Raw genomic sequence first — 13,717 nt, 5'->3', positions numbered from 1 at the left:
CTCTAGAGGCTTGTAATTTATAAGTCAGGCTTATATCAGTGAATGCTCACCCCACAACTCCCACACAATGAACTCAGAGCCAATTGATATCAACATAAATTGCCCACCTAGATAAGACAAATTGTGCTGTAATTATTCATCCCTTACAAGATATTCATAGCGACCTGTGGTATTTAAAGCCACGCAGAATCTGGATCATCTTTGTCTTCATCCTTTTTCCTTCCTTCTCTCTCCCTGTCCCTCTCTCTGTCGCTGAAACTCTTAGCTCCGCCTCCCTTTTCCTGCCCAATCACAGGCTTGTATTTAAATCAATTGGGGGAAACTTCTGCTACACTCCCACCTCTGAAGTGCTAGGTTTACATACATGTGCTACCTTATCCAGCTAGTAAAAAATGATTTTAATACAACACTCCCACCTTTAGAAAGGTATCCAAATGGAAAAAATGAACTAAGAAACTTCAAAATTAAACAAAACCAGAGATGGTGACAGAAAGATCATGAGTTTAAGGCCAGCCTCAGCTTCATGAGACAGTGAGGTAAATAAAGCAAGAGGATATAATTGACGTAGAGAGGTGCATAACTGCCAAGGAGCTTTAAGCTTAATTAAAAAAAAAAACAAAAAACAACGAAACTCTCAACAGCACCTGCTGTGGTACCACATGCCTTTAAATCCCAGCACTCAGGATTCAGAGAAAGTTGGATTTCTGCATGAGTTTAAGGCTCGTCTAGGTCCACACAGCAGCTCCAGACAGCTATGGTAAATACTGAGAAAAGAGTGAGCGTGTCCTTTTTTTAAAGACAGATTTTCTGTTTAGCCTAGGCTGTCCTGGAACTCACTCACTCTGTAGGCCAGGCTAGACTCCAACTCAGAAATCCACCTGCTTCTGGTCTACCACTGCCAGAGCAAGAGACCATGTCTAAAAAAAAACAAAACAGCCGGGCGGTGGTGGCACACGCCTATAATCCCAGCACTCTGGGAGGCAGAGGCAGGTGGATTTCTGAGTTCGAGGCCAGCCTGGTCTACAGAGTGAGTTCCAGGACAGCCAGGGCTATACAGAGAAACCCTGTCTTGAAAAAACAAACAAACAAAAAACAACAACAAAAAAAACAATTTTCCCATTAAAAAAAAAAGCCCAGGACCAGGCAAGACTGAGTGCAGGAATTCTACCAAGGAGTTCAGAAGGAGGGAGGAAGAGAGAGGAGGAGCATGGAATTCCTGACAGGAAAGCAGAGGGGCTTGGGGAGCAGTGGTACAGCAGAGCATGGGGGAGGGGGGCAGCTTGTATCTGCTGAGGGGATAGATGCATGTGGCAGAATGACACCCATCATAACTTATTAACACCGCGCTAACTTAAGAACCGGGTGATCCTGTTGAGACGTTGATCCCCGTGAGGACGGCAATGTCTTTCAGTGTATGTACTGGTTCCCTGGCTCTCATACGCTTCCCCGCCTCTTCTGCTCTTCCCCATGTCTTAAGCGTCGAGTTAGATGTAGGCTAGCCCTGCTGCATACTAACTTGCTGTGTTGAAGTCTGCCCCTCCTAGCATAGCTGTAGTCATTTTGTTCTATGGTGGCCAGCTATTTCATATTACTGCTGTAACGTGCCTGCCAGTCATTGACACAGAGAAGTAACTTGACTCAGAGCAGGGTCATGCTGACCACATCCCGTTAGGTCCTGAGGTTTGTTAAGATGATCAAAGCTTTATGTAGGACCTAGGACCCATCAAGTTAAAGGCCAATATGAACTGTTATGTCTACAATGGCTTGAGTCAGAGCTCACCAACGTGCAACACTTCCTGTGGTTTTTGTAATTTTTTTTTTTTTCTTCCTAAGTCTGCCTTGAGAACAGACTGGCACCACAAGTAGGTTTTCAATTCTTTTTGCAGTCCTGATCTGAACGGAGCAGGGTGTGTATTCACCTATTCTTGCTTAGCTGAGACTGGTGTTCCTATTGTGTGGCAATTCCTGAACCCCAGCGCACAGCATTTTCACCAGTTGTAGGTTTTCTGTAACTTACAGCTATATACACTTCTACCTGCTGCAGAAAGAAGCTTCTTTGTTAGAAAACATCTTGTGTTTCTGACGTTCGGACTTCCATTGCTAAGATGGTCCTGCTTAAGGATTTTTCAGGTTCAAGCTTGACTTCTAGAATTTGCTTTCATCCTGGTTCATGTGTCTGATGGAGAGTGACCAGTTCTTACCCACGGAACCTCTGTAAGCCAGCTACAGAGCAGAGATCTTGTACAGTAGAGAGAGGGTAACTGGCAGGGAGTGTGTGGTAGAGAGCAGCCAAGGGAGCAAAATGCAAATCCACTGATCACCTCACCTCAGAAGAGAAGTCAGTTTGAACTGCTCTGTTGGGCACTTAGAGTAAACTTCCCACAAGCTGAATGGCATCAGTGGAATGTGTGAGAATGTGCTCTGAGATCCCTGTGAGTTATCTTAAAGGCTGTTTAGCACAATATCTAATCTTAGGTTGGGAAAACTCTCCCATACTGGCATATCATGTACCATTAAAAAAAAATAACAATTGGGTCAGGCCTGGTGGTGCACTCCTTTAATCCCAGGATTTGGGAGGCAGAGGCAGGCTAATCACTGGGAATTCAAGGCCAGCCTGGTCTATGACATGAGTTCCAGGGCAGCCAGGGCTGTCACACAGTAAAACCCTGTCTAGAAAAACAAAACAAACAATAAAATTAAGAATTGGAACTGGAGGTGTAGTTGGTGGTAGAGTGCCTTGCCTAGAATTTGCAAGGCCAGGGACTGTGGTGGTGCAGTAAGCCTTGGATTCCATGAGGCACTTAAAAGGCAGAAGCAGAAGTGAATCAATTCAAGGCCAGCCTGGCCTACAAAGTAAGTTTCCAGCCAATACTAAATATTAATACCTCTTTCTCCAAAATAAATACCCATAATTCTATTTACCATAATTATCCCTAAAGTTTATAAATGAGCTTGAGATATTGATTTATACAAGGAAAAGAAGGTCAGAGACACATTTGTATAAGATTAAGTTTTAGTAATTCCTTTTTGTTGTTTTTGTTTTTAGGACTGGGTTTTTCTGTGTAGCCCTGGCTATCCTAGAACTTGCTCTGTAGACCAGTCTGGCCTGAAACTCACAAAGATCCGACTGCCCCTGCTTCCCAAAGTGCTGGAATTAAAGGTGTATACCATCACTGACCAGGTAAGCTTTAGTAATTTTATTAGGTTTTCAGAAGCATTGAATCTTTCAAGTTTTATCGGATAAAAATGATTTGTAAGGCATCTTAACTTTTACTGGTCACAAATGGTTCTCTTAGAAATGAACATTTTCAATCAGTACTGCTTTGGTTTTTCAAAGACCTTTAGAGGTTAATGTTAAGAAGTGAAGGGCTGCCAGGCAGTGGTGGCACACGCCTTTAATCCCAGCACTTGGGAGGCAGAGGCAGGCAGATTTTTGAGTTTGAGGCCAGCCTGGTCTACAGAGTGAGTTCCAAGACAGCCAGAGCTACACAGAGAAACCCTGTCTGGAAAAACCAGAACAAAAAAAAAAAAGAAAAGAAAAGAAGAAGAAGAAAAGAAAAAGAAAGGAAGAAAGAAGAAGAAGAAGAAGAAGAAGAAGAAGAAGAAGAAGAAGAAGAAGAAGAAGAAGAAGAAGAAGAAGTGGTGAAGAGTCATAGGAAATGAGTTTCTGTATGTTTTCCCCAGTTTGAAGATCCGGATCCTCTGATGTTGCTTTTACGCTGAACTATATTTGGGGAGTTGGCATACAGAGGGTCTATCCTGGATTAGGGCTCAGAATAAATACCTAAGGGATTTCCTTATGAAGTCCAGGGGTCAGATGTAACAGATGCATCTCCTCTAACTTTGGAACGAGAAGCAGAGTGAGACCGTTTTATACTGCTTCAGTAGGTCAGACAACATTCATTATGCAAAAGACCAGACATTTGTTATTCTACCGCTTCTCATGACAAATCAGTTTAACAAAATCACAGAATTTAATGATTTCTGATAAGGGCTTCTATTTTTAATAATGACTTTAAAAAATACATGGACAACAGACCTTAATGCCAGGCTTCATAGAATAATTAAAACTAGTCATCATGCCCATTAACATTTTGATTATTCTATTACTAAGGAGTTAAGTTACTGTAATTGAAAATAAAGATATTTTAGAATGAAAGACATTTAGTTTCCCTTAAGTATCTCAGAGAAACCTTGGGACTTTAGAAGATGGTGTTATTTCATTAAAAAAATGGAAGTACACTTCACTTAAGTTATGAAAACATGGAAAACATACATGAAACACTAAACATACATTTTGTGCATATAAGTTGAGCAAAGATTTTATTTGAAGGATGAGAAAATGCAACGCAGTCTTGCACATTTCAATCACAAAGAACAAATTTTGAAAGTTTTAAAAAATATCAAGCTATGAGCAGTATAATCTTAACATATATACATATTCCCCACAAATACATATGGGATATGAAGTTAGTCCCGTAAGTTCTTATTGAAGGAATATCAAAATCAGTATCAGAAGGCATTGCCTTCTCTGTGCATAGTCTGTTAACTGATCATATAGTACCTACTCATTTTAGGAACTGTATTTAAAGCATGAGAATCTAGATATTACTAGAAGGAACTATAGGTCTACATGGTGGGAGAATTACAACTTTGGATCCGGGGGAGGCACAGTTGGTAGAATGCTTGTTTAGCATGCAGCAAGCCCTGAGTTTCATTCCCAGCACCACATGGAACAGGATGTGGTGGCATAGCAGTGATCTTAGTATTTGGGGAGGGTGGGTGGAAGCAAGATGGTCAGGAATTCCAGGTCATCTTTGGCTGTCAAGTTCAAAGCCTGTCTGGGGTATATGGAGTATGCCTCTTAAACTAAGTCAAACAAAAACAAAACCCTTGGATTTCTCAAAAGTGTTTCCCTCCTACAAGTAAAAACTTTAAAATTGGGACACGGATTTTTTTTTTTTAAATTTCATTTAGCTTGCGATTTATTTTCTAAAAATAGCACAATTATAGGAACATTTAAATATTAATAGCTTACATTTTAAGTAACGTGTTGGAATCCTACCACCTGGTATATCTTGGCCCCATTCCCAAGACTGCCTACACCTTTAAAACCAAGGTTATTTACCACTTTTCTTCCTCCAACATGACGTCAAGACCGAAGTTTTAATAAACTTAAATGACACGAGATGCTATTGTATGCTAATAAAATTCTAGAGTCCCAAAAGGTTGTTAAGTACCGGATTCGCAAATTCAATTTGACTACCCATTTCTTGTCATGAAAAGTTTGGAGGAGGAAGCCTCTAGCTCTAGTCGGATCCCCGTAGCGTTGTCACCGAACTTTTTTTTTTTTAAGTAATTTCTTCTAACAGGGAATTCTTTGTGTAGCAGGGCGCAGCTGCTGTGACAGAATGAGCATTGCCTTTGGCGAAGCCAGATCTTGTCGTTGAGTGTGAGCTGTCCCAATTTCAATCAACCGTCATCGCTTCATTGGGGGTCAAAATGGGTCGGGCTTAGCGGGCGGTTCCAAGAGCCGGGTTTTCCGCTCTAGGCGTTGAGCCTCCCCAAAGGAAACGCTACGAGGGCAGGCCGGGGGTGGGGTCCAGACAGGTGCGTCCTCTGGAACTACACAAAGGGCCGGTGGCACCACCACTGAGCCCCTAGCAACTGCACGCAAGCAGAGCTCGCGCGCTTTCCGCCGCCCCACCGCGCTCAGGGCGGGAGGCTCGCCGGGAGGGCGGGGCGGCGCGCGCAGGTCGCCGGCGTAAGCGACAGACACCCTCGGGCCTGCTCGCGGACGCGGCCTGGGAAGCGCGAAGGCAGTTCTAGGTTCGGCGCCGCTAGCGTTGTAGGGATTTGTAGTCCGCGAGCCTGTGGGGCGCCTCCCCTCCGGGTAGGCCGGCCCAGGCGTCCCCGCCCTCTGCACGAGGACTTCCTGCCGCTGCTTAAACTACAACTCCCGTCATCCCCTGCGCCGAGGGCTGAAAGCGAAAACAAATTCTAGGCTGCGAGGTTGCTGCCCTCCGCCGGGCGCCCCTTCCCGCTCCCCGCCCCTCAGGCACCCTCCCGCGAGGTGGGGAAACGAGCGGCCGCGGTTTTCTCCCCGGGTTTCCTCGGTTCTCGGCGTGGGGCGCGCGCGGGAGACGCAGGCCTCGCTTCATCTCAGCCGGGCGCGCCGCCGGGGTTTTCCTCGCCTCACACCGGTCGGGACCCGGAAACTTGTGGGGGCGGCGACCCCCGGGCTGCCCGCGGGCGCGTGTCCCTCCGCGGAGGCGGCCGCGTGCGGATGGCCATGCACTAGGCTGGGCTCCCCTATGCTCCGGGAGAGCGCCGGCCACCGCCTCGGGCCGCTGCCGCCGCCGCCTCTTCCTGCCGCCGCTCGCCGTGTCCGCGTCGGAGCCGGAGCCGGAGCCCGAGCCGCAGCCTGCCCCAGGCCCGGGCGTCGAGCAGCCGACGGCGCGGCCATGTGGGGCTAGTTCGCCCCACGCTTGCTGCAGCGGACCGGCAACATGGAGGCAGCCGTCGGCGCGCCCGACGGCGTGGACCAGGGCGGCTTGGGGCTGCTGGAGGATGCGACGCCCATGGACGCCTATCTGCGCAAACTGGGCTTGTATCGGAAATTGGTCGCCAAGGACGGGTCGTGCTTGTTCCGGGCTGTGGCCGAGCAGGTAAAGGACCCGGGCCCGAGCGGGGCGGGCGCGGGGCTGGGTGCGACACGCCGCCCGCAGCTGCCGGGCCGCCCACGGCGGGGCTGCGCGTGGCTCGCTGTCGTCACAGCGGCCCATTGTACCGCCGGCCAGGGACCGAGTGAGGACATCTCGGGCGGCCTGCTCGCAGCGTGCCCGCCGGGGACCCAGCGACGTGCAGTTGCTGAGTTGTGTTCCGCATTCACCTGCGCTCGGTCTTTAGCAGCCCAGCGTTCCCACTAGTTAGCCGCGTGTTTACCGGAGGAGGTGCGGCACCCAGTGTGACTGCTTCACATTTTTTTAAATTTTTTTTTTCCTGTTGCTGGACTTTGGAATGCGGGGTAGTCGGTCTCACCGGTGTCACTCGAAACAGGAGGCCAACTTAGCTGTTCAAGGAAAACAATCTCCCAGTATAGGGTCTTCTCTTGACTTAATCTTGAGTAGGTCGCACGCTATATAATGTTGGAATCGGGCAAGGCGTACTAAAGAATTTATTCTTCCAAAAGCCTTTTAGTAATAGGTCGGATTTTCAGTCTAGGCACATGTCGGTTTTTGGTATTTGTTTTTTCCCTTACTGGACAAAATTATTCCCAGTACAGAGCGAACATTTTACTAAAGAGAAGTGAGGTAGAACTCAGGAGTGGGAGGAGTTCCAGGGAAGAATACTCAAGATTTTTCTTTTTTGAGAGCGAGCCCTTTTCCCTATGTTATATAATCAGATGTAGGTGTGGGGTCACCAAAACCCATCCTATATTTGAAGACTAGCTGCTAAAGTAGTTGGATTAAAAAAGTTTCACATTACTGCCCCACGGTGTGTATTTTCTACCATTTATAGTTTGCTTTCCTTTGGCTTAATCTGGAGTTTTTATGGTTTTGTGTTCCGTGTTCCCCCACCCCCCTTTGCACTAGCTAGTTTTTAAGGTTTCTGTTTTAGAATCACCAGGCTATGCATTTTCCAGAGGTATGTAAATATAGAATACTGCATTTACGACAGGTATGTCCATTGAAACATTCTCTGAGATACTTCCCAAACCAGCCTACCATTTGACATGTCTTAATTTCAGAAATTTAGGAAGCTCCAATGTGGGTGCTGTGTTTCCAGCCCAGTCCTTCCAGTTAGTAGTAGGTAAACAGTCTGCTCCATTTGTGAGTTTTCCAGATGGAGAAGATGCTGTCTCCCTGTCTCAGCCTTACAGACTGAAGAGGGGAAGTGAAGTCATCCCATGGTGTCTGTTTATACTGCATTAGCATTAGCAAGTTTGGAGGTAGAGGTTAATGTTTGGAGTTGATTTATCCAGGCCTATTTAAATTGAAACAGAAAGGTGTGCTTCTGCCCATGAGATCCATGGGGAATAGAACAAAAGCGTGTGGGACTCAACATCTGTACAGTGGGAAAGAGCTAGTTACACTAAGAACTCGTGGATATGGGTAAGCCCCGTTTATACCTTGGGATCTGGGTTAGTCTTAAAGGAACTAACTAACCTTTACAAAATTGGGGACACTTTGAGTATATTGAACCTAGGTCTAGGGGAAGCTTAATATTTCAGTAGATAGGAACTAAAGTAATGGTGAGAAAGAATGTGTTGTCAACCTCTGCTGCCTTTTAAAAATCTGTATAAAAGATTTGTTTTTGTGGTATTTCTTTTCTGGCAAATTCCAATAAATATTTTTAAAGAGCCAGGAAGCTAAATAGCAGTCCTAAGAGAAGAGGAAGAGACTTCACTTGAGAGTAGCCTTTCTCCTTCAGATTACCAGATTTAGATATGCTTTTTTTTTTTAAACATGTGTGGATTTGGGCCTGCAGGAAGCCTGACCTGAATCAGCTCCTAGCTTGTAGCTAAAAATAGGGCACTCTTAGAGGACTTGCTAAAACAGTGTCTCAGCCGGTCCCTGTGTTTATCACTACCTTGTCTTAAAGCCTCTACCTTTAGCCTATTTTCATGGAGCAACGTAGCATACCATTTGAATTTTGAGTGTCCAGGGACTTGAGAAATAATTTACTATTTGAAGAATTGTCATTTCAGTCTTGCTTTTTTTTTTGCATTGTTTGGCTTAGTAAATTATCAATATTGTACACTTTATGTACATTGATGAGAGTTTTGCATCTGGGCAGCAGGTTCGGGTTGATGCCATATTCTAAAATCTTTGTTAAAAGAAAAAAAGCTATTCCTGACGTAGTTCCTGATGAGAAACACGCTTTACTAATTTCTGCCTGCCACCTGTTGTTAGGTGAACGGCTCTAACCCGAGAGAGAGGCGCTTTGCTCATGGTAGGCCCTATCAGATGACATTGTGGCTCACTCATTTTAATAATGCTTGATTCATAACAGTGTCTAATGTAGCTACTGGGAAAAATAGATTGCCAAATGTAATTTGTTGAAATGGCAAACAGTTGGTGTTTTTAAAAATATGTGGCTGGTTCTTGTGATGCAGGAAGCTTAGACTGTGTAAGGCTACTTTTTAATAATGTCCTAACATGGTAAGGAACATTTACTTAGTTAAGCTGAAAAACAGCTGGTAAATTAAAAAGTTAACCTTAAAGAGTGCATCTTTGGTTTTTGGCTTCTTAGTACATACTGGCTATCAGGGGAAATTGCATCTGTAGTTCTTGGTTGTTATTCAGGAGATGTGTAAAATGTGCATCTGGATCCTCATTTCTTAAGTTTTCATTACTTTAACAAAGAGATTGAGTTTGAGTTGTAACTCTTTTTTTTTTTTTTTTTTTTTTGGTTTTTTTGGATTTGGTTTTTTCCGAGACAGGGTTTCTCTGTATAGCCCTGGCTGTCCTGGAACTCACTCTGTAGACCAGGCTGGCCTCGAACTCAGAAATCCGCCTGCCTCTGCCTCCCAGAGTGCTGGGATTACAGGCGTGCTCCACCACTGCCTGGCGAGTTGTAACTCTTAAAGCTACATTCTCTTGTAAATCTACAAGAGGCTTTGATTGTTTGAAGTAATGTTTTATTTCAAGTGTATGTGGGTGATGGTGTGGAGATACGGGTTAGAATACTGGGAATACCTTAAGATACCTATTCTTAGAAAGTAATTTACTTTAATCTCTTTAAACATTGTGGGAAGTATAGGAGAATATAGCATTTGATATGAAGTTTAGTTTGCTTCATTTTAGAGCTCAAATTTTGATAAAATTCCAGAGGTTTTTTTGTTGAACTAATGTATTATTTAGGGAGGTTACAGATGAGAGGTCTGTACATAGTTTTTTTTTGGTTGATACTTGTGATTCTATTTTTATTTATTCATTTGTGTGTGTGTGTGTGTGTGTCTTTGAATATATCAGTGCATATATATATGTGGCAGTTTGTGGGCTCAAACTCAGCAAGGGCCTTTACCAGCTGAGCCATCTTGCTAGCCCCGGGTTTGGATAAGAACAAATGCACGACCTTTTAGGGTGGCATCACCCAGTTTAGCATGTCTGCTCATTTGGGTGTTTGGAATTTTATAAGCTTGATTAAAAAGTGACACATAATTATTCTGATACAGTGGGCTTACATTTTCAAATAAGGCTGTTTTTTGATGATAGTAACTTTTTTCCTTGTGATATTGGAGGTTGAACTTGGGCTATGTATGTGCTGGAATCTTCCATTGAGTGATATTCTTTTTTTTTTTTTTTTCCCTCTTCCAGTCAGTATTTGTCTATGTAGCCCTGGCTGTCCTGGAATTAACTCTTTGTAGACTAGGCTGGCCTTGAACTCCCAGATCTGCCTGCCTCTGCCACCTGAGTGCAGGGATTAAAGGTGAACCACCACCATCACAGCCAGCCAGCCAGGCTCTCACTCAGGACTGGCTTTGAGTTCACTTAGTAGACCAGGTGGCCTTTGAACTTGAAAACATACCACTGTAGGCTTCCTAGTAACTGGGACTCATATTTTCTCCCTCTTCCTCTCCCTCTTCCCCCTTTTCCCTCCCTCCCCTCCCACTCCCTCTCCCTCCCTCTCTCCCTCTTCCCCCTTCCCCCCTCCCATCTCCCCCTTCTCCCCTACCATTTCCCCCTTCTCCCCTCCCATTTCCCCCTTCCCCCCCTCCCAGCTCCCCCTTCCCCTCCCCCCTTTCTCTTTTGGTTTTTTGTTACAGGGTTTCTGTGTGTAGCCCTGGCTGTCCTGGAACTCACTCTGTAGACCAGGCTGGCCTTTGAACTCAGGAATCCGCCTGCCTCTGCCTCTCAAGTGCTGGGATTAAAGGCGTGTGCCACCACCGCCCAGCCTCATTCTCTTTATAACAAGCATAGGAGGAACCCCAGCATTCCTAGCAGGGATTCTATTCTCCTTTGTGAGGAGCAGAGTGATTGTAGAAGGTTGGCAACAGAGGACAGTCTCAGGAGCACAACAGTGTCTTCAAAGGAGTCATTTCATGATCTTAGGAGAAATGGTGACACATTCTTCATGGAATGAATGGTCTAGGGCTAGGAGGCAGAGACAGGTGGATCTCAGAGTTCAAGGACACCTGGTCTATAGAGCAAATATCAGGACAGTAAGGGCTACACAGAGAAACCCTGTCTTGAAAAAACTTTAAAAAAAAAAAAAAAGAATAAAAAGAAAAAGACATTAGGCTAATAGAGCTGTTTTTATAGATGAGTCACTTACTGCTGTGAAAAGGCATCATGATCAGGCAGCTCTTACAAAAACATTTATTTAATTGGGGGCTTGCTTGCAGTTTCAGAGGTTACGTAGTACATTATCATGGTGGGGAGCATGGTATGTAGGGAGGCCCTGGAGGAGTAGCTGAGAATACATCATGATCTGGGCTGGGGGTAGCCATGCAAGGCTGGGCTTGGCACGGGTTTTCAAAACCTCAGAGCTCCTAATCCTAATCCTTTCAAATAGCCTTACTCCCTGGTCACCAAGCATTCAAATTCTTACTCATTTCTTACTCAGTCCACTGGTCTGTCATGTCATAGTGCTCAGAGGAAGGGTTAGAATGAATAAAGATAAGTTACAGAAAGGGAATGGACAGGCTTAACTGCTGGTGTCACTTTGGTTTGCTTTTGACAATGCTTGATAACATACTGCTTTTTTGTTTTAGGTATTGCACTCTCAGTCTCGACATGTGGAAGTTAGAATGGCCTGTATTCGCTACCTTCGAGAGAACAGAGAGAAATTTGAAGCGGTAATTATTAACCTCGGATATGCTAGTGTCTTACTTGGACTTACGTTTGACTAGTGGAAATAGTCTAGTTGATGTTTCACAGGCTAGACATTTTTAAAGTAATTTTTCTTGAGAATTTCATAAATGCATATAATTTGATCATATCATCTCTCTGTGATCTTTTTTCTTTTTTAAAATAACCCATTGAATAACTTCCCAGCTAGAGTGTGTTCTTGTGAGCCCTTCACCTATCCATACTAGAATTTTGACTCTTTATTTCAGTTGTGTGAGTAACCACTGTCTATGAGTGCAGAAAGTCTGTGTTGTGTCTAGAAGACAGCATTTTACAGTGCTTCTCTCCATCCTTCAGATTACATTCTTCCTGATCCTGATCTTTGGGGTGGGGATGTTGACTGATGTAGTTGTCTCATTTAGGGTAGACACTCAAGCTCATCACTCTTACAAGTTATGTCTCTGTTGGTCTCTGTCTTCTCTGACTCAGGTGACAGAGACACAGGTATAAACATAAGTATCTATAAGGCAGTTTGATACATGTCTATTTAGCAAAACGAACAGCTAACTAGTTCCTCTGGTGCCTGTGACCTCCCTAGCCATTGTTCAGAAGGAATGTCCTGTTCCTGAAGCAGGTTTCATCTAATCAGAAAGCAGTTGGTAATCCCCAAACAGTCATGCATCTATTGGACCAGTGGGTATATCTTGCCTAGCAAGTCAGTAGTGTAGCATTTGTGATTTCAGGGCTGGGTAAGACTAGTATTTTCTCCCCCCAGCAGCTTACATAAATAACACCTTCTGGCATAAAAGCTAGCCAGAAGGGGGAGAGTTTCTGGGTCAGTTCTAGCTTTATCTCTTTCTCTGTGGGCTCCAATCCAGATTTGTGATGTATTCAAAAGTAGGGTCTTGCCTCCTAGTTCTGGTGTGCATTGAAGAACAGTGGAAGTATCTATCCTATATTATTTTCGGTTTCTTTGAGGCCTCATTGATAAATACTTCGTAGGGAGGTACTTAAAATGTATGTGTTAGAATTTAAGAGAGTTTTAAAATTTGATAGTATACAATTTGTAGAATTCTTGATCTGAAAATATGCTGTAGCTATTGAAAAGACATGTAGATTGAAGAGGTGGATGATTTTATGGTTTAAATGTATCACTTTTGTTAACTATTGCAAATTATATAAAACTGGACTTAATGGTCAGATGGGAATACTTTTTAGCACTTGCCTTAATTTTCTACTGCTTTGACAAAGTACTATACTCTAGTTTATTAAATCTAAAAATATGGGACTCGCAGTTGTATGGGGTGATAGAATTCACTGGCCATCATTGTTGGGAGCAGGCAGGCAGACAGGCAGGCATGGTATTGGATCAGTAGTGAGAGCTTACATCTGACCCACAGGCAGGAGACAGAGCTAATTGATTATGGGCTTTTAAAACCGTAAAGCCCATTCATTCCCTTGACATACCTCCTTCAACAAGGACACATACCCTAATCCTTCTCAAACAGTTCTGCTGATTGGAGAGTAACATTCAAATGTACAAGCCTGGGAGGGCCATCATTCAAACCACCATAGATAGCACTTTTTCAGATTTGTCAGTTGCTATAATGAAAGCAAAAAAAAAAAAAAAAAAAAAGGTTGGGTATAGACTAACTAAACTTACTTTATGAAGAGACAGTAAAACATACTATACCATAAAACTCTTGATTGAAATGATCTGATTTCCTATAACTCTTCTGTGTTTAGCATAATTGGTCAGATTAACTCGGCTTCATTTGCCTGTACCCATGGATCATTACCAGATTAATCTAAAAGTGTTATTTTGGTATTCCTCAGCTCAGAATGACATCTGCAGTGGTCTGCAATTTTCTTCCCTTTCTTGTATGGAAGTCCTGTTTTAGTTCCTTCCCCTGAACTGGCCC

The 13,717-nt window shown here is 44.1% G+C and overlaps 2 protein-coding genes across 5 annotated transcripts in view; one reads left to right on the top strand and one right to left on the bottom strand.

The window, feature by feature from the left end:
• The window catches only part of Mmaa (metabolism of cobalamin associated A), a 441,074-nt gene that overhangs the window by 383,376 nt on the left and 43,981 nt on the right, over window positions 1–13,717 (bottom strand). The gene's annotated exons all lie outside the window — the stretch shown is intronic.
• The window catches only part of Otud4 (OTU deubiquitinase 4), a 45,372-nt gene continuing 38,164 nt past the window's right edge, over window positions 6,510–13,717 (top strand). For all 4 annotated transcript variants that reach the window (XM_052166194.1, XM_052166196.1, XM_052166195.1 and 1 more), the window contains exons 1-2: window positions 6,510–6,668; window positions 11,720–11,803. In XM_052166194.1, the coding sequence (XP_052022154.1) occupies window positions 6,510–6,668; window positions 11,720–11,803 (243 nt within the window). The remainder of the gene's footprint in view (window positions 6,669–11,719; window positions 11,804–13,717) is intronic.

The sequence above is a fragment of the Apodemus sylvaticus genome, chromosome 21, assembly GCF_947179515.1.
Source record: "Apodemus sylvaticus chromosome 21, mApoSyl1.1, whole genome shotgun sequence".
Taxonomy (NCBI): domain Eukaryota; kingdom Metazoa; phylum Chordata; class Mammalia; order Rodentia; family Muridae; genus Apodemus; species Apodemus sylvaticus.
Note: the sequence above shows the minus strand (reverse complement) of the source record. Positions and strands in the feature narration are given on the sequence as shown.